Genomic DNA, 21630 nt, shown 5'->3' on the forward strand with positions numbered 1-21630 from the left:
GACAATTTTACAGACATATTTACGTTATGAAGTGTCTCTAGCACATATTTCAATTGCTCATAATGAGAAGACAAATCAGGTGAAAATATAAGAAGATCATCTATGTAACAGATTAGGAACGAACTTGTAGATGGATTAAAAATCTGATTCATTCTTTCCACAAAAACAGATACTGCTGACGTTATGCCAAACGGCAAGAATTTAAAAACGTACTGTCGGCCTCTGTATGAAAATGCCGTATACTTGTAAGAGCACTCTGTAAGTGGAATTTGGAAATAACCCGATGATAAATCCAAGGTTGAAAACACTGTAGCTCCTTGGAATCTCTGAAGTAGTTCATTAATCGGTTCCACACGCTAGAGGAGATATCACATGTTTATTTAAACGACGAAAATCAACAACGGCCGCCACTGTCCACCAGCTTTTGGTACTATATGTAGCGGATTTGTATAAGGTGAAGCCGATTCTTGAATGACTCCCCAAGACTTCCATTTAGTGAGTTCCTTCTCCAAATCATCTCTTCGAGCTATAGGTATAGGATATATGGGAGCCACAATTGTTTCTGTTGTATTTAATTTAATCTCGTAAGGCTCTACTTTAGCTTGCCTTGGTTTATCAGAAAACAATGTTCTGAAACTTAACAATAACTTAAAAAATAAATCATACATTTCATCAGTAGCAATCAACAAACTATTATCAGCTAAAGAAGCTTTAAGATCGGTTTCCGATGCTAAGTAGTTTTCATCCTCTTCTTCCTCAGAATTCTTAGCAAATGTTACAAAGTTACTTTGAAGAGAACAGGAAGGGAATGTGTCAGTCGTTTCTAAAACATAATTAGATTGAACTCCCTTATCACTTGATAATGTGATATTTTGCTTCTTGAAATCAATTATTGCTTCGAAGCGCCAAAGAAATGGCAATCCTAATATTACTTCGGCATGTAACTGCTTAATAACATATAACTCTATATGAAAGTGCTCTGAAGCTATTATTAAACTAATATTCTTAGAACCAATAACTCTAAATCTTTTGTCACCAGCAAAAGAAAATAATTTAACATTATCCACTGAATCTAATCTAGCAGTAGGAATAATAGTTTTCAATTTTAACCAAGTTGCATAATCCATTAAATTTGCTTGACTCCCACAATCAATAATACAGTTCATGGTTAAATCACAAATTTGACCTGGCAACACAATAACTCTTCTGTTTGAAACAAGAACACCGTCATCGTCCATTACCCATTCTGGTTCAGCTTCATACCAATCGAGTACAAAGTTTATAGTAAGAACTTCCTTTTCCGAATGGTTAGGAAAAATAGATGTGTTGCTCTGAAAATTGAGATTATCTTCAATTGATTTTGGAGTATAGTGATGAATATGCTCCTTGTAATTAACTGGACAGAGGAACCGGAGCTCATTACTCTGCCTTACATGTTTAAGGATGAGTGTTCACTTGTATTAGCAGTCGTTCCTGTTAAATTGCACACTCCACTACTCGAAGGTACTTGACTTTGGGTCACGTTACTGCTAGTCCCGGGTTGTGGTAACAAATTGGAATTATTACCATAACATAAAGAGTTATTCGCTGGATATATACTTGGCTGAGTTACTGTAGTACTGCAAGAAGTAAATGGTGTAGTCCAGGGAGAGAATATCCACGGTTGAGTAGGATATTGCACCATGGAATTTAAATTATTTGCATTCCAGTGGGGTAAAGGTACAGATGGATTCACCTGCATACTCTGCGAAGGCCTTAACCACGGTTCAGCTAAAGAAGGTTGAGATTGTTGTTTAGATTGTTCAGTGTTGATTCGTACCGTGTTCCAATTACATCTACCACGTTGGTTCCTTACTGGACGTTTGTTATAACCACTTTATGTATTTTGTTGAACACTGTTCGGAGATGAAAAGCCTTCATCCCTTCGTAAAGTATTTTGGATCTGTTGATTTGAGCATGGATTTGATTGCTGAACGTTGCTCGAAAATCTACTTGCACCACCAATTGTTGTAGGTTCGGTATTTTGGGAAGATGTAAAATTTCTGGTCTTACGAAAATCTTGCGTTTTGACAGAAACTTGTCCAACATTGAATGATTGTTTGGATTTGTTGTTCAGAAATTTGGTTGTCTTATTTCTTCTCATAAATTCGTCCTGGTCCTCTGGAACTCTAAAAGATTTGTTTTTTCCCGAATGAACCAAATCAATTCTGTCTAAAATAGATATCAGTCTGTCCATACTTGGTATGTCATGACATGACACATATTCTGACACATTTCTCGGTATTTGTCGCAACACTAACTGAATCATATCAGATTCAGATGGGTCTTCTTCCAAATTTGAATAGGCAGAATAGAGTTTCAATGCAAAAGTAGCTAAGTTTTCATCAACATTGGGACCATATTTTCTTGTTCGTAGAGCTGCCAATTGTGCTTGTACTACTTGTTCAGAAGCATAGTGATCCAAAAACTTTCCTACGAAATCCTGAAAACGTGAAAATCTCTTCTTATGAGAATTATACCATAACAAAGCCTTGCCGTAAAAACACTTATATATACTATTCAGCCTGTATTCCTCCGGAACTCCCATTAGATTGAATGTTGAAACTAACTGATCAATATAGTCTCTAGGACTTTGTTTCTCTAAATCTCCCCCAAACTTTGGGAGTAGGTTCAAGTCACTCACTTTTAATATGCGTTGCATAGTCTCATTACAGCCAGTTACTATTGCTTGTGGAGGACGGTTATTCAACGAAGTCATCGAATTCTGAAGACGAGGTGTCATTGGGTCAAACGGTACTGTAGTTACTACTGTGCTATCCTGATTATTCGGACTTATGAAGTGTACATTACTTCTGGCAGTACCAAAACCTGTGCCGCGATTATATGTAGCATTAATTCGTTCAGAATTATTGTCTAACACACAACTATTTCTGCAAACTGTTAATGGGCAGGAATTGGTATGAATGCTACAGTTAATAGAATCCGTAGTCGTAGCATTTGTTGAACAGTCCGGGAAACAAGCATGGACATTGCTAGTGCAATTGTCAGGCGAGTTGTGAACAGAACCGGTGTTAAATTGCCCTTGTAACGAATTATCACAACCACATAAATCTCGTGTAACATATGAATTAGTGAAAGAACTACTTGAACACTTTTTACAATTAGCATTATTGATGGGTTGATAACGCTCCCTAACTAATCTGCTTCTCTTCGTTCTCTTGCCCTTGTACATTTGCTTTACATGCGTAGTATTCGAATCTTCACTCCCAAAATCTGTTACATCTGTATCGGATGAATTTGCGTTTGTATGTTTGCCTTTAAAAGAAACAAATTTCTTCTTTCTCTTAATATGGTTTCTAGTTAAAGCTGTTATTGGAGTAATTTGTGCAGTTTGAGAATTGACATCGACTTGATTGGCTTCAGACACATCAGATATTTTATCAACGGTTGGTGCATTATCATTCTCAGGAGCTAACACTTTTGTACTACTAATGTGCCCTATTTTAGTTTTAATTACACCAATCTCATCTTCTAAGCGAGAAATAGATACTTGTTGTTCATTTAGTGTAATTTTAACAGCACTTATATTGCAGGCTTGTTCTTCCGCTTGTGACGTTAGTTCGACGAGATGTTCCTGATGAGAAGAAGTCTTTGCAATAAGTGATTCTATATTAGACTGCACACTACTTAATTTCTCTTTAACCTCATTTTTAAGGGCGTTAGTATTTATTTTGCAAGCATCAGCCACCTGTTTTATTTCTTCTCGGAGTTCAGCGCGAAACGTAACAAGAGACTGATTGAAACTTTCTGAAAGAGTCGCTGTTATTAACTCCTGACTTTCAGAAAACTTTTTCATTTGATCAGTGAGTTGCTGTTTCATATGCTCTTGGCTGTCTGTAAGCTGTTGTTTCATCTGCGCTTGGCTGTCTGTAAGCTGCTGTTTCATCTGCGCTTGGCTGTCTGTGAGCTGCTGTTTCATCTGCGCTTGGCTGTCTGTAAGCTGCTTCATCTGCGCTTGGCTGTCTGTAAGCTGCTGTTTCATCTGCGCTTGGCTGTCTGTAAGCTGCTGTTTCATCTGCGCTTGGCTGTCTGTAAGCTGCTGTTTCATCTGCGCTTGGCTGTCTGTGAGCTGCTGTTTCATCTGCGCTTGGCTGTCTGTAAGCTGCTGTTTCATCTGCGCTTGGCTGTCTGTAAGCTGCTTCATCTGCGCTTGGCTGTCTGTAAGCTGCTGTTTCATCTGCGCTTGGCTGTCTGTAAGCTGCTGTTTCATCTGCACTTGGCTGTCTGTAAGCTGCTGTTTCATCTGCGCGTGGCTGTCTGTAAGCTGCTGTTTCATCTGCGCTTGGCTGTCTGTGAGCTGCTTCATCTGCGCTTAGCTGTCTGTAAGCTGCTGTTTTATCTGCGCTTGGCTGTCTGTAAGCTGCTGTTTCATCTGCGCTTGGCTGTCTGTGAGCTGCTGTTTCATCTGCGCTTGGCTGTCTGTAAGGTGCTGTTTCATCTGCTCTTGACTTTCTGTAAACTGCAACCGAACGTCATCCATTTTATGAATTATTGTCTCCAATAATGCATTAAAATTAGTATCTTTATTGTGTTCAGCCCCATGCTGGCCAAACATCGGATCGCATACTTCGCACAAGTACTGTTCAAATGTATCAGAATTACTGGAATGTAACGCTGCTAACTGTAGACATTTATAGTGATATAACTTTCCACATTTGCTACAAGTTATACACTTAGCCTTCTTATCTGGATCCTTACAACAACCCAAATTTTCAATATTGATTTCCTCATTGCTAGAAATCAAGCTTTCATCAATCGTGTGTCCTTTTCGTGTTGATCGTTTCCCTTTATCTGTCATTATTTAACAATATTATTAAGAAAACGTATAGCTAAACACTTACTAATTCGAATCCTGGAAACTGGGTCGCCTAATTATTGAAACCTACACATTTTTATCAACATAAAACTAGATTCCAATATTAATATTTCTTGTATTCATAACTTAGATATGGTACATAACTTTTTACAAACTGTTTACTATATTCGATAGTCATTTGTTTCATTTTGAATACGTACGTTCATAAATTCACATTACAAACTCATCATAACTCAACATAACACAACACGTACGTTCATAAATTCACATTACAAACTCATCATAACTCAACATAACACAACATTGTAACTATTGTGCTAGTCACATGACCAACCACAATCCTTGTAGTTTGCAGCATTTTCTCACCTGCCGTCGTTTTGTTCCTCTTTTGGCTAAGATGACAATAAAGATGAATGGTGATTGGATTGAATTGATGAAGAGAGCGCACAGAGGATCACCCATGCCGATATTGTGACTATCATACAACCAACTAGGCCAATAGGTGACATCACCCTTTGAATATTTTTATATGTTTAAATGTTTTATGTTTTAACCGTAATGATTTGGGGATTCTATTTGTTAAAGTGATATCAAGTATACGTAAGTAAGTTTCTCCTGTCTTCTCTTCTATCTTTCAGTGTTCAACTCCTTACAACTCTTAATGTAAATGATTCACCACCATACGACAATCTAAGAAGATGTTATAAAATATGTGATGACGATACAAGATGAAAACATTTATTTCTTCCAGCATTGGAACTTCCTCTAATAATAGATATCAACATGCGATGATATCTAAATTCTCAAATCATGCAATTTTTACAGCAAATGATTGAAAATCGAAACCCCAAGGCGTAATGTGTAACAACATTATTCAGTTCTTAAATCAAATAAAAATTTCACTATAAATAAATGTTCTTTGATAAATTATTTTCTGATAACTGTATTATCTCTGCAGGTAGTCTTTCTCTACAAACAGACGATATCCCTGGGAACGCTGGAATGCTGGACCAACTGAAGGCGATGCAGTGGGTTCAGAACAACATCAGGATCTTTGGTGGAGATCCCAACCGCGTCACCCTCTGGGGTCAGAGTGCAGGGTCCTGGAGTGTCCACTTCCATCTCGTCAGCCCTCTGTCAGCAAGTGAGTATGGACAGACGATTACAACACTTTTTAAAGTCAAGTTTTCAATAAGTTCTGTTCATCATTGTCCTGTGATCTTCAACGTTCTCTAATGAAATAAAAATTGTGTCGCTTTCGACAGATCTCTACCAGCAAGCCATACTTGAAAGTGGTTCAATTCTCGGCACTGGAGTGGTGGCAAGGAATCCTGAAGTAACCGCCCTTGAAATCGCAGAAATTCTTGGATGTTCCCTTGATAATCTTACTATCGTTGCCAATTGCTTCCGCTCAGCGCCTGCTGCAGATCTTGTTTCGGCACTGGGTCAATACCAGGTAGGTTCTGCTGTTGAATTTCCAGTGAATATGCAATTCTATACGTCGCTAAGCAAAAATTCGTATTGCAAGTACGTCTGATACCGTTATCTCATCTAATATCATTTCGAGGAACAGGAGCAGTTGGCAACTGTCCTTTTCGATTTGTATCATTACTTGATTCAAGCCAATATGTAATTGCTTCTTTTTTCTAATATCATTACTTGATTTAAGCCAAAATGGAATTTGCATCTTTATTCTAACGCAGCAGGCCGTGCAAAAATATTTATGGATTCCATTTACGGTTGAATATATTTTCTAACATAATACACAATAAATCATATACAATTTCTGATAAACTCTAACTTTTAATCTTTGCCTTTTCAGAATGAACAAAGTCGCTTGGGCAAGAAGTCTGCGGCTGGACCTGTAGTGATCCAAACGGCTGGAGACATCAGGTTTTTGGAAGAAGACCCCGTTGAGTTATACGAGACAGGAAGATACTACAAGGTCCCTATGATGTCTGGGACAACAAAGAATGAAGGACTTGGATCTTTCCTAGGTAAGATTCAACAGTGAAAGTAAATCTGATGATTGTTATAGACCTAAGTTATACTTTACTTTCAATGAAAAAAGCTGCATCAGGCATGTCCATTGAAATAATTGCTGTAAGAATTTTCCTCTCAATGAGGCACTGATATACGCGTATATGAGATATTTGAACCCATTTATACCCTTTAAAGTATACAAATAAGTATTCAAAATTATTTTTCACTACTAGACCAAATTGTTCTAGTCAACAGTGAAAGAACGTACCTTGTCCATTTTTAGCCAAATTGAGGTAAAGGTCCTATCAAATAGCTCTGTGAAGGGTCTTTCTAACTCGAAATTGCACAAGAATAGAACGTGCTTTTTACATCATAACACTTTTTCCCCATTCAGGGAAAGAACATGTTCATAATAAGAAAATACCGTCCCCTCCTGTAAAATCAAGAAAATAGACAAATCACGTTCTTTTCCTGTGGTCTTCAAATGTGAAGAAATGTAATATGATGGAACATATGCATAATATGCTCTGACAGCACTCAAACAACCCAATTGTCTTAGTTCTATTTCCTGACCATATCATTCTTAATATTTCTTATATATATATAAAAAATGTAAGTGAATTACATCTCCTAATATTCCGCACTTGTGAATACATTACGAACAAAATAATGGAGAGTCGATTTTCTTATGAAAGAAAATTTAGATGTCACTTCCAACTACGTAGTTGATATGTTATTTATTAAAACTGATTCATATGCTTGTTTAGAAAGCTAAATTTTTCTTCCACTTGCTGCTATAATCATATCAGATCATACCTCAAAAAATTATTTAGTATTGGGTATAGCTTCTAACGCATATTACAAGAACAAGATTGGAATATTTGTGACAACTTCAATCAATGTACAAATGGCAAGCTTACGTTCTATTTGTCTTTCTTCAGGGTATGCAAGCAGCTACTTGGAACCCAACAACTTCACCACGGATGTTGATTTGAGGGAAGACAGATTAGTAGAAGCTTTGTTGAGACAAAATGGTAAAGTTATACATATTCCAGTAGTACGTACGGTTAATTTCAATATTTAAAAGATGGAGAATTTAAATTATTTATGTTATGTTATGGCATTGTTAACACAAAGGAAATGTTTAATCTGCTTTTTACAGAAAATTATTTTCTAAATGGTTCATAAAACATTCAAAAACTCATTTACAATACATGAAAGTCAAGGCATTGTTACACTTTCAGACATCATCTGAAGCACATTATCCAGACGACTAGTGTTCTGAAATCAGTCTATAGCTGAAGAAAACATAGACGTTTGTCAGAAGTCAACATGCTGCTGTTTATGATCAGATTCCAGGATCTCGTCAAAAATTTGACGCTGACATTCAGCAGTCACTTTCCGTTGGCATGCCTCATGACTATTTTCCACTCGTCAGCAAGGCGATGAATAGTCCTCCTCCTCCTCCTGGTCGGCGCTACAGTTCATATAGGTCCTTCCTTGGCCTTCCTGATTAACTCTCTATATTCATCTGGATCCTCTGCTTTTCTTCTCCATCCTTTAACTCCTAATCTTCTTAGGTCCTCTTCCACGTCCTCTATCCATCTTTTCCTGGGTCTACCTCTTCTCCTCCTCCCTTCCGGTTTTCCATTGAAAATTTTCTTGACAACCCGTGCTTCTTCCATCCTCTGAACATGCCCAGCCCATCGTATTCTACCCTGTTTCATCTCCACTACAATATCTGGCTGATTAAACAATTCATGTACTTCCAAATTTGTTCTCATTCTCCATCGCTCTTTATCTCTTACCGCTCCAAATATCCTTCTCAGTATTTTCCTTTCCCACCTTAACAACCAATCTTCCTCTCTCACCAACATCACCCAACTGTCTGAACCATACATTACTATGAGTCTTAATATCGTTGTATATATTTTAATCTTTTTGTTCCTACTAACGTTCTTAGATTTAAACATATTTTACAAAGAAATATAGCATAGATTTCCACTTGTTATCCTTTCCTGTATTTCTGTAGCTGTCTTGTTATCTGCTGTTATTATTGAGCCCAAATATTTAAAAGCTTCCACTCTTTCATATTCTATTCCATTTATTCTTATCTAAGGTTCTCTTCTGCCTCTTTCTGGATCTCCCATGTTCATATATTTGGTTTTATTTGTGTTCACTTCCAGTCCTAGTTCTTGAGCTTTCTCTTCTAACACTTGATAACTCTGTTCCATAGCTTGCTTATCCCTTGCTATTAAAGCTACATCATCTGCATATGCTACTATTTGCGCTAGTCTACTTAATATCGTTTCTCCAGGGTTGATTGGCAGTTGTCGGATCACTTTTTCCAATGCTGTCTCAGTCCTTTCTCTACTTTAAACATGTTTGTCACTTCCTGTTCAACTCTGACTTTACATTCTGTTGCTTTCATTGTAATTTTTGTCAGTCCTATCAATGCCTTGGGATTCCAAACTCTTCCATTATACTGTAGATCTTATTTCTCTTCACTCTATCGTATGCTCGTTTAAAATCGACGTATAGTTGGTGAAGTTCTTTGGTATACTCGTAGAACTTCTCCAGCACTTGGCGCAGTAGTTTTCACACTTAGCTTTATCCCCTTTCTTATGTATCGGACATATTATTCCTATTGTTCAGTCTCTGGGCATTTCTTCTTTTATACAAACTTCTTCTGTCACTTCATATATTGCCTTCTTCACTCTCTCTCCACCATATTTCAGCAGCTCCGATTCTATGCCATCTTCTCCTGGCGCTTTATTATTCTTTAGAGACTTTATTGCATTTTTTACTTTGTCGAAAGTTGGTATTATCCCTTCCTCCTCTTCCTCACTTATTTCTTCCTCTTCTTCATCCCTTTTCTCCCTCTTCTTTATCCTCCTAATTGGTTCCGTTAAGTAATTCACAGAAATACTCCTGCCATCTTTTCATCATTTTTCTTTTGTCTCCATTGAGGTTTCCTTCTTTTCTTGTAGAAAACTGCTTTGGGTTGGTATCCTTTCTTCAGATCTCTTGTTCTCTCATAAATCTCTCGTACCTCATTTCTGTCTTTCATTTCATCTAACTCTTCTATTCTCTTTCTCTCAAGCTGTCTTTTCTTGGCTCAACATATCTTGTCTGCTTCTCTCCTCTTTTCTCTATATTCATCCACTACTTGTCTTGTTCTCCGTTGAAGGATCCTTTTCTACCGTTGTTTTTCTCCTGTATTAGTATTGAGCATTCTTCATTAAACCACTGTTCTCTCTTCTTGTTTTGTTTCTTGTTTGTGTAGCTGACGGACGGACCTTTTATGTTTGTCGTCCTCAACGGATGTCTAACAGTCCATGACCCGTGTATGTCATTCAAACACACGTGTACAGATCATGATTTCTTCTCCGAATCATTGTGTAATCATTTCCAGAGTCTCCGTTGCGCTTTTACGGAGATTTTCACAAAATTTGATGCAGACTAGCTGTTCCTTTCTCCGATACACGGTGAAATCGCTATAGAGCACATACACGACTCCATATAAAAGGACGTAAACATTCAGTGCGTTCATCAAACTGCGTAAGTATTTTACACTGACTCCCAAGATACGGCAGTATTACCATCTACCGTTGCATTGCGCTACTGAAAGTTTTGTCCAGGTGGTCCTACCAGTCCAAAATTTTTTGGATATAATTTAGTATAATTTCCCACACCATTGCCTTTAAAGTACATAACCCTCGTGGAATTACTAAAATATATTTTTAAATTTTTTGTAGGTATACCAGATCCTGGTCATGTACTTGTAGATGCTATTCAAATGAAGTATTTTGGCAACGCAAGTATGGAGAATTTTGAGGATCTCATCCCTGGCATTGTTGACGTAAGTTTCAGAGGAAGGCAGATGATTATATAATTAGAAACAGAGTGAAAACCAACATAAATTTAAGGAACGTGAAATCTGAAAGATTTTAAAGGTAAGATTCAATACTGTTGGCGAGTACATTGGTTGGTTGATTTTGTCGATTGAGTTGGGGTTTTGAGTCCACTTTATGCACGGAAAGGCTAATCCGGACTGGGTCTACAGTTTAAAGTGGGATCCGAACCACTATGCGTCTCCACCGGGTATCTATTTTACGTTTACTCAATGTCCCTGAGAGACTCACCTACAGAAATTCCGTCTTGGTTCATGCTAAAGACAGATACGTAACTTGATTAATTCGGTTTATTTGACTTCGCTGCCACTTTTGGCTAATCGGATGAGTGATGATATGATGAAATTGATGAAGGGACACGCATAAAGAACACCAATGCCCAGGCCGGATTTCGAGCCCTGTAGATGCTACAGAGAGACTGAAATGAGGAACACTATCTTTCAAAATATGGACACATTCAAGTGAAGTAAAGAAGCATGCCATGGCGAAAGTTGCGCATTTTACTTTAAGTTTTGAACTATTATTATTAATCTATATTAATAGACTCTATTATTAGTACATATTATTAAATATAGTATTAGACTACATCACCAAGTCACAGAATAATCTTGTACACAATTATTTTAAGTGGACAGTGAACTTTTTCTTGGTAGACAAGGCTTAGCATTAGAGTCCACAGTGAGGGGCAAAAAGTAGAAGGGCGACTGCTCCTTCCCCAAATATCTCACATGAGTATCGTACTAAACAGCAATACAGGGTATTTCAAAATAAATATTGCAAATTTACACAATTATTATGACGCTACTATTTATGATAGAAAATCAGAGAAGGCATCAACATGAAGAAAAACTGTGGAAGTTTTACTCACATGACTCACATTACAAAGATTCCACATGGGAACCACGTGTAATGCGGTAAACATGCAAACGATAATCAAGTATATGCTTTGCACGAGACATCAAGTCATTGTCCATGGTTTCGAAGACACTAACAATTCACAGTTGTAACTTTCTTAGCACCATTGTGAGTGAACCAGTTCTTGATAGCTCCAACACACAATACATATTCTACTGGTCACAAGCAATTTTGCAACACTGGCGATCCTGGTGGAACAACGGCAAGAAGCATAAACCCACTTAGTGAGAACAAAACTTCCAGAGTTTTTTCTTTATATTGAGGACTTGTTTGATTTTCTATCATAAATAGTTACGTCATAATGACTGCGTAAAGTTACACCATTCGTTTTTAATTACCCTGTATATTCTTTCGACAGTTAATGAGCCTCACCTCCATGAGAGGACCAACGTACAGGGCAATGCAAATCAACTCGAGATACGAGAAGACCTACTGGTACGCTTTCAACTATTATCAGCCTCAATACTCATCCCCTAACGAGTACGATATTGCAGGTAAGGATGCCCATGGTGGCGTGAAAATACGTAAAATATTAGGAGACGTTATTATACTAATGCTATTAATTCTGAGAGCCTGAAACGGTAAATTTAGTTCTAGAGATTGATGAATGAAAGGCTATAGGATGTTGAAGGATGCAGAGTGATCGGAAGCAGGGACATGTAGACAATTACGTGGAAATTTACTTACAAAATAATATATGGATTATTGTATTATGCTTGATTTGATTTGATTTGATTTAGTTTATTTTACTTCGCGTTTTGTGTCTCTTGGCTAATTTGCGAAGATGGGGATGAGTGATGAAATGATGAAATTGATGAATGGACATTCACAAACAACCAAGCCCAACCGGGATTCGAACCCGGGATCCTTGGCGTCGCAGCGCGATGTGCTAACCACTCGGCCACAGGGTCGGGCCTATTGTATTATGCGGTTGCTTCGTTTTCTAATGTAGAAAATATGGGCTTGAAAAATATGGATTCCAATTACAATATGGGAGAGGAGAGGACAGGCGTAATCATGCCGATTTTGCATGCCTTCTAGTTTTGTTATGAGTGGCCATTTTTCCCTATCTTGGTTTGCTTTTTTTTTACTTTTCCCATTTCACACTACTGTCGTGCTAATAGGGCATTTGACATTGTATTGCTTTGTATGAGTTATGCTAGAATTAGGCTTAGTAGCAAGATCTGATCATTTCTATTCTGTTACATGCATTTGCTTTTGTATTTCTCCAGCCCTTGTCATATGCATATATATTCTGATTTAAGGGTTTGTTTTTTAGTTTTAGTTTTGTTTTAAGTTTCCAATTTTATGCACTGAAAGGCTAGTTGGGCTCGGACCTACAGTTTAAAGCAGGGTTTCGGAGCGGAGCGGATCAACGCTCCGACTGTTGCCCACGCTCCGGAGCGAGGAGCGAGATTCTAAGAAATGGTTCGCTCCGCTCCGGAGCGGAGCGATGTCTTAGCCCGCTCCGCTCCGGAGCGGAGCAGCGGGAATCGGAAAATTTCTCGCTCCGCTCCGGAGCGAGGAGCGAAATTTTAGAAAATGGTTCACTCCGCTCCGGAGCGGAGCGCTATCTTGACACGCTCCGCTCCGGATCGGAGCAGATGAAGTTGAAAAATTTCGCGCTCCGCTCCGGAGCGAGGAGCGAAATTTTAGGAAACGGTTCACTCCGCTCCGGAGCGGAGCGATACCTGGTGATGCTCCGCTCCGGAGCGAGGAGCGAAATTCTAAGAACTTGCGCACTCCGCTCCGGAGCGACTCCGGAGCGCTCCGAGGTTGGATAATACGAGTGTTTACAGAAAACTAACGATCAAAGGTTCCGAGTACATTAGTAATTTTGTTTGTGGAATTTGTACGGCATTTGAAAATCGCCCGTTATTGTTGTTATAAAACTGATTATTACTAAAGCTAACGCCACGGAAACAGTCCAGAAAAGATTACGTCACTCACCTACAGTGTTGCCAATAAGCAAGGAATAATCCTTACACAATACACCAGGGAAGGCACAATCACCGCAAACGTACAGTCACGGACACTGCCGGCTTGTAATGAATACATTGACTTTCAATGGAATCGTTACAAGCCGGCAGTGTCCGTGACTGCACAACGCGCAATGTGTCAACTGTGAAACGTATAAGAAGTGTGGCAAACCTGGAGGGCCAGGGGTGTGGAGGAGGCAAGGGAAAGCTTCGATCTTCACTGGACTGTTTTCGTGAAGAGAGCGATATTCTTATTATTATTACATTTTCATTATCACTTTTACTACTCTACTACTACTTCTGGGGACAATATATTTCAATAGCAGGTGTGCCACCTGTGGTTTTATAAGTTGAGAGAATGGAACCACTCTCTCATTTCCTGCCACCAGGGATCGCGACTGAAACTTATTTCTGTTCAACTTCTGGTTCGGGCTAAGCACTTCGGCATATCAGCCCGACGTTACAGTCCACGCCGCGGGAGAAGTGAGTTATTCCGGAATATTGGTTCGAGTAACACTGGCGAAACTGCTGCATAAAATCCATTCGACCTTCTAAAAGGCTAGGAGCGCGCAGAGGAAAGGCGAAGCAACTTGTACGGAGGAAGATAAAAGGCAGACAGGTGTTCATGCAAAACACTCGCTGGTGCATGATTGCCATATCTAACCTTCTTTTACGCTGGTTATGTATGATACTTTTAATGTAGCGAAAGGGAAAAGTTTTAAGTAATTGGAAATTCAGGTTGCTAATTTTAACTTTTCGATTTTTGAATGTATGAAGCTGAAATTCGGAATCATGCTTATTAATGTTACCGTCGGCCAATAAGGAAACGTTTTAATTTGAAATACAGAGTTTTCATATCTAACTTTTTTTTAAATCTTGACACTAGAAAGTTGAAAACCGGCTTAACCAAAAATGTAAGTTGCCACATTTGGTTTACTTTCATGAAGGTATAAAGTCGAAAATCGGAATGTTGTTTGTATACAGCCGAACAGGGGAATTTAAATAGTATGAAATACAGGGTTGTCATATCGATTCTTTTTCCCAATTTTAAAGGCAGGAAGTTGAAATACGCATTTAATGGTTACATACGTATACTACTGCAAACATTACAAAATGTCTGGTTGCCATATCTAACATTTCAAGTTTGTAAGCAGTAACCTGGAAATAGGCATGGTGGTTATAAGAAAATTGCAAACATTTTGGAAAAACGACGAATGGAATGTTGCTATATTTAACTTTCTGAGTCTAGAAAGCCAGAAAACGTATACGTATAAAATAAATATTTTTTGTATTGAGTACGCTGTACACAGCAAACTGAAAGCAAGTTTTCAGTAATGAACAATGTGTAGTCAGCAGATAAGTCGAAACAAGATGTATAAACCTTAATAACCGTGATAAACACAAAATGTAATATTATCTACTTGGATAGAGTCATGTCCTGAATTTTATGGTTTCATTTTGAAAAACAGGGCTGCGAGCAATACGTTCCTTCCTCACTGATGGCATTTGATTTGATTTTTGTTACTTAGCTTTGAATTTAGGCTAATCGCGACGATGATAATGAGAGAATAGATAAATGTGTACTGGAAAATAATGTAGCGCGCTGTACCCCGATAACATAGTGGTAACAACGTCTCCTTGTAATAAAGGGGCACTGGGATCGATACCCGGTGGAGGGACATAGTGGCTCGAATCCCACTTTAGGTAGGATTTAAACTGTAGGTCTATTCTCGATAGCGTATTGTTGAGTCTTAAATCCACCAAAAGTCCATAACAAAAGGTACTGTTTCAACGTATGTTGAATGTATAATTGCAATGTATATTGTGATAAATTAATCCTCAAGCAAATATACATTTGTAATTCTGTTTAACAATAAGAGACTTCACTTTCCTTTACATCTATTCACAAGAGCATAAAAATACAACTTGGAAATTCATTTCCAAATGAACAACCTCTTATGCATATCTTTTACGTATGTGTGTGTGTGTTTTCTGAAATCTGGCACTTCATAAATGTCTATTACATAACAGAAAGCATCATTGGGTATTCAATATCAGACGAATAACGAATTCCATGGGAATATTTCAGCGTGTTCGTGGATGTGAGTTCAGCTCTCAACGACAAATGGTGTTGGTTTGACCCGCGTTAATGTCATTGGTGTTTCCTTTGTGTTTGTTTCTCTATCACAGTATACTTCTTTTCCATAGTTTCGGTGTCCTATTTTTTTCCGACTTATCTAGGATTTGTTTAAAATTACGGATCATGAGAAATATACGATTAAAGGCAAGGCAAAGGTAATAGTCCGGAAAAGACAAATTGAAACTTATACTTAGTTGAAAGGACAATTGGTCATTGTTGATTACAATTATAGAAATAACTTGACCGAAATACTTGGTTTTCTTTTACATACATTTTTGTAATTCTTTTTGTGCACCTTTCCATTCCTACTTGAACAGGTAAACTATAAATAAAAACTCGGCATGGTTTCCTTCAATTCATTATTACAGTATACTGTATCTCTACGGATACGTCGAACGCAACGTACAGCGCAGCAAACGAAGTTCTCAACCCCGAAAGCACACACAAACAAGCTATGTACCAGTTTCAACTTCCTTCCCTCTTGAAATGGGCACAAGACCAATGCGCTATAGTGCCACAAGGAAAGAAACCTGCCCAGAACCTCATCGCGCTGGCGGGTGGGGAAAAGGGCAGGGGGAAGGAGCCTTCGGCGCGGCCAATGTCAGTGTTGCCAGACCTATTGATTTCTTGGGAGAATTCCTTAATAAACTATTGCTATGGCACCTCCAACGGCCTGCTCAAAAACACGTTTCCTGCTCATCTTACTTGAACATGAAGGGGAGAGGTAGAGTGGAACTCCACTCAACCATGAAAAGTGCTGTTTGAACTGTGAAATTATGTCAAACGATACTCAATTGTGCAAGAACATTATTATTATTTTATTACTATGTTACTATTTTTAGATGCTTGTATTTTATCCCACCCGAAAATCTATTTCTATTTTAGTTATTTTACGTCGCTTTTGTGCCTCTACGGGTAAGTATGACAATATGGATGAATGAAAAACTGATGAAATGGATGAAGTGACACAGACACAGTGAAACGTCCTTGCCTTACTAGGTAGAAACACTGACTTCGGAGCGTGGGCAAATTATTTTATACATGTGTGTGTGCATGGGCGTCCGGAAGGGGGGCAAGGGGGGGGCCGTGCCCTCCCTGGAAAATGAAAGTCAACCAAAAAATATGTATTTCAGACATAATTTCATTTTAGCCACAATAATTTGTGTTAATTATTGCATGAACACCATAAATTCATATTTAAGCAATGTTTTTTAGGGAACAACACTATTTTTGGGGAAATTTTGCCTTCGTTTGCCCCCCCTGGAAAAAAATACCTTCCTATGCCCCTCCCTGGAAAAAATCCTGCGGACGTCCATGTGTGTGTGTGTGTGTGGGTGGGTGTGTGTGTGTGTGCGTTGGCAGATTTCCGATTTCGGGGAACAAAGTTAAACTACACACTCACAATTCGGGGAACCAAATTCACACTGAGGAACTTGCTTCAGGTCCCCGGAAGCATTTGACCCAAAAATCGTTAGAAAATGATGAAATAATGCTCTGGTTCAATTTTCAGCTCATTCTGAGAACTACCCCGAATGTCGTAAATTCATCAAAAACAGTGTGTCCAACGGTGTGTGAATTAGTTCCAGAAATGCATTCCAGGTGGCAGCACAAATGCCATTTGTGTGTACGAATGTGTGTACGAACAGAGCGAGAGACGAAAGCTCTTCCCGCGCCAGCCGCTCAGCTGTTTTCCGTCACGTGATGTTAACAATACTGCACGCGCCCCTCTCTTTCTCTTTGCACAAAAACAAAGGCACGCACATTACCCGCCAGTTCAAAACCCTGGTGTCCAAAGGCATTCCGTACATACCCATTATATTGAATGAAAACAACTGTTGTTACGCAGAGTGTTGCAGTATATTGAATCAATTGTACTGAGTCGAACTGTCATCTGGAAACACAGATTTTAATGCGTTTTACACAGAAATTGAGATGATGAAAATGCCAACATAAAAGGCGAAATTTTAAATCTAAATCGCATAGAGTCTTTAAGCATATTACCTTCTCTGTATTAGAATATGTGATTGTGACTACTCACCTTATTTATTAAAACATGGCCGTCTACATATGATAATATTTATGTCTACGTTTGTGCTTTCGTAACATATTTGTCCATTATGAAAATTGAAAACTTCTCGAAATGAATGAAACAACAGGTTAAATTGTACGTATTTTTAATGAAACTGAGTTCCATAAATTCTTATTAAATTAAAGTAAAATGTGTGTTAGTGAATGATATACAATATAGCCCAATGTAGCTACTGGTAGTGTAAGGTTCGGTGTCGTGTCTTTACGAGCGTCAATTTACCAATTTTATCTATCATAATTCATCCTTATTGACACAATTAGCATACAGATGCAGCGAGGCAAAGCTATATAACAAAAATACAAATAAAAAATGTGACTGGTATCATCAAATTTGGACAATGGTCATTGTGAGATATCAGGTTCTTTATTTTAAAAAAAATGGAATATGTAGTAAATACTTGACAAGGATCATGAATCCTCAGAATAGCATGTCAAGAAAGTGACCGACATTTACTTGTATGTTGATCCAACAAACTGACATGTCCGATATCACTGCCTGTATACGCAAATAAGTGATTCATGGATGAAATAAATTTTATCTTATCTTACATAGAAGTGTGCATTAACGATAACGAAAAATAATAAACACGCTCGATACAACTCCCGTTAATTTCCCTGGTATAAGCTGGTGATTTACTGAAGCAACAAAAATGTTTTGTTGCTGCAGTGTGATTTTGAGAGTAGAGGAAGAATAAGTAGGCTGAAAATAAAACTCTTTTATCAAAAACACGCTAAAAAGATTAAAACGTGAATCAACTCATTCTGAGCTGTAGGCAGTTATCGAAAACGCCGCAGGAATAAACAAAAGTAAAAATAAAATTCTTAAAAACCATGGTGATGAGAGACAACAGCCGCTGATATTTGCATAGATCGCGACCACTACAGGATTCTTCTTTCAGGACCAATAGATTGCCTGTTAAATACCATACGTAATTTAGGTATTAATGCAATACCTAACATTGTAAACTCAAAGTTTCAGTAGCATAACATTTCATTAGGATGAAAATAATTTTTGAAAAGGGAGTGCTGATGGAGGTGCGGTAGAAAATTCCCTAGTACCGCCCCTGGGTATCAACGTATTATATATATATATTATCGAGAAGTGTATAACAATGTGCACATTACTATCAGGTACGGTGTGAAGGAATTTTAGAAAAGGGACTAATTTTTAATTTTGATAGCCACTTCCAAATTTTAGCATCTTTTCAAGCAGTGACGACGATTAGGGGGCAGTTTCCTTCCCCGTACTTTTTGCGACTTTTGCCCCCGCACTATGATAAACCTTATCTAGAGAGAAAGAAAGTGCCTCCATCCCCCAGTTTTGAAGCTATGCCTCCTCTAGTTTTGGACCCAATCGCCGCCACTGAGCATCTAGGGTCCCGGATTCGAATCCTGTCTGGACATGGATGTTTGTAAGTATCCACTCATCAATTTCATCATATCATAACCCATTCCCATTTTCGGAAATTAGCCAAAAGACACAAGAAGCGAAGAAAAATAAAGAAAATCAATCAGCCAATCTTTTCATATTTGGCACTTGCATTGGACAGATTATAATTATCCAAAATTTTTTAATTCAGCTTAATACTTAATTCTCGTTAAATAAAATAAAATGGGTTTTTATTCGGCAGTTATATTTCATTTCACTAATTTCCGCGTTCCCGTGTAAGACCTTAAAATGGGCCCATGAAACTGACGTTGAACAACCAGAATTCACTCGTTACAATAAAAATCCTCATTTAGCAGTTTAAATCACACATTCCTGGATTTGTGCCTGCTGCTTGGTTTTTAATTCAGAGGAAATGATGCAATTCAAATGCTCAAATCATTCATGTGATACTCCGCATAAATTCGATTATTGTTGTGTGTGTGTACACTGACTTAAATTCACTCAAACGTAATCTTCATGTTAAGTGGGGAACTTGTGTGCATTTCTAAATTACAATGTCCCCGTTTGGCAGATTATATCCACATACACATACATCCGGGTTTGTTTCCCTTGTCGCACAACAGTAGAGCATCCTTGGGTTATGACGTAACCTTAGAATGCTGTAATTGTTAAGCCAAATACCTAGGTTGTTAGGTTAAGCTAGCTATGTTTGGTTATCTTAGCATAAATAATATTTTTTAGTGTATTTAAAATAATAGAACCAAATCTAATTCATCTAACCTAACAACATAGTCATCCCTCGTCTGACGTCAGAACACAAAATTGCTTTACTGTTGTGCGATAAGAGAGACCCAACACACACGTATATTCAACAAGCCTGCTTCTTCACACCAAATTCACGCACATTACGCGCCAATATATTTATTTAAGAATACCAGTTCTGAACTGTTTATGTTAATAAAATAAGAATAAATGAGACGAACTCGTAAATTATATCTACGAGGCGTGGTGTGCTTTTAATTGCACTTCAATTGTTGCTAATCGCCTAAAAAAATTTACAGCCAAAAAAACATCCAAACACCACGCCAAGCACGGAGCAGAACAAATTTCGGCGCTCCACCGACGCGAGCAACATCGACGGTTACTTACGCGCAATGCTTCCTTCACTTGTTAACAGTAGAGAGCTGCGTTAGTTCGTGGCTTTCATTTTGGGGACCAGAGGCGACGTACGATTTCCACATTAGGGGCTGAGTGCCAGCTCTCATACTCGATTCTCTTTGTTACTGACTTGCTACATTGGCATAAAATTTACTTATATACACTCCTAAAACTATTTTCACTTCCTAAAATACAAATTCTGGACGAATTTCATACATAGACTGCTGTGTGCACGACGTTGCTTTACATCATCTTAATGGGGACCTTTATGTGATGTGAGGAACTTGTGTGCATCTTCAAATGACACAAAGTTCCCCAAATAGGTTTAATATCCCCGTTTGGAGGATAACATTTTCACACACATTCAGAGTTTCCCGAAATGCGCATATGTTCCAGGTTAGTTCCCCGAAATAGGGGGAAAATTCAGGTTATTGATTTTGATGAAAATTTAACTTTTTCAGCTCATTCTCACTATCTAGTGTCATTTCTGAATCCCATGGAAGTCCAGAAATCTTAAAAACCCTCAAAATAAGAGAGTTCCCAAAAGGCGGAAATTTGTCATGTTCCCCAAATTTTCACACTTACAAACCATGGTGTGTATGTATATATTATATAATGTATATATATTGAATGCAGCAACATAGAGGCAGCATAACTGACGAAGAAAGCATGTGAGTGTTAATAACAATAAATTTGCTAGAGATCGAAGCGGCATAGTTCAATTGCAAAGGCAATAATGCACCCCCTTCCCCGTAGTTGCTTCCAACTTTCATCGGCTTGAAATTACTTAATTTTCTATCCTTAATATACTATTCTATACTTAAATACTTCATTTTCTACAAAATTATATAGCGGCATGGACGTCCAAAAGGAAGTGCAAGGATGGTCGCCACCCCCTCCCCTTCTGGAAAATGAATGTTGACATAAAAGTACCTATTATTTCAGATGTATGAGAGTTGATTTCAGTCACAGTAATTTACATCCATTATTATAATAGGAATGTATGAACGTTATAATTTCAAACTCAAGTGGCGTTTTCTGAGAGGGCAACATTATTACGGGGCAATATACCCTCGTTTACCCCCTGATAAAAATACATTGTTTCCCCTTCGCTGGAAAAAATCTGCGGACGTCCTCTTACCCCCCCCCCCCAGTGCGAACGCCTATGCCGCCCCCCGTCCCCGAGA

General features: G+C 38.2%; 1 protein-coding gene across 1 annotated transcript in view; it reads left to right on the forward strand.

Moving 5' to 3' along the window:
• The window catches only part of LOC145991447 (juvenile hormone esterase-like), a 28243-nt gene that overhangs the window by 2872 nt on the left and 3741 nt on the right, over positions 1–21630 (forward strand). Inside the window, exons 2-7 of the mRNA XM_083127452.1 lie at positions 5835–6020; positions 6142–6332; positions 6699–6873; positions 7801–7893; positions 10618–10721; positions 12047–12182. Of these exons, the coding sequence (XP_082983578.1) occupies positions 5835–6020; positions 6142–6332; positions 6699–6873; positions 7801–7893; positions 10618–10721; positions 12047–12182 (885 nt within the window). The remainder of the gene's footprint in view (positions 1–5834; positions 6021–6141; positions 6333–6698; positions 6874–7800; positions 7894–10617; positions 10722–12046; positions 12183–21630) is intronic.

Source organism: Lepisma saccharinum, chromosome 8, assembly GCF_977018435.1.
Source record: "Lepisma saccharinum chromosome 8, izLepSacc3.1, whole genome shotgun sequence".
Taxonomy (NCBI): Eukaryota; Metazoa; Arthropoda; class Insecta; order Zygentoma; family Lepismatidae; genus Lepisma; species Lepisma saccharinum.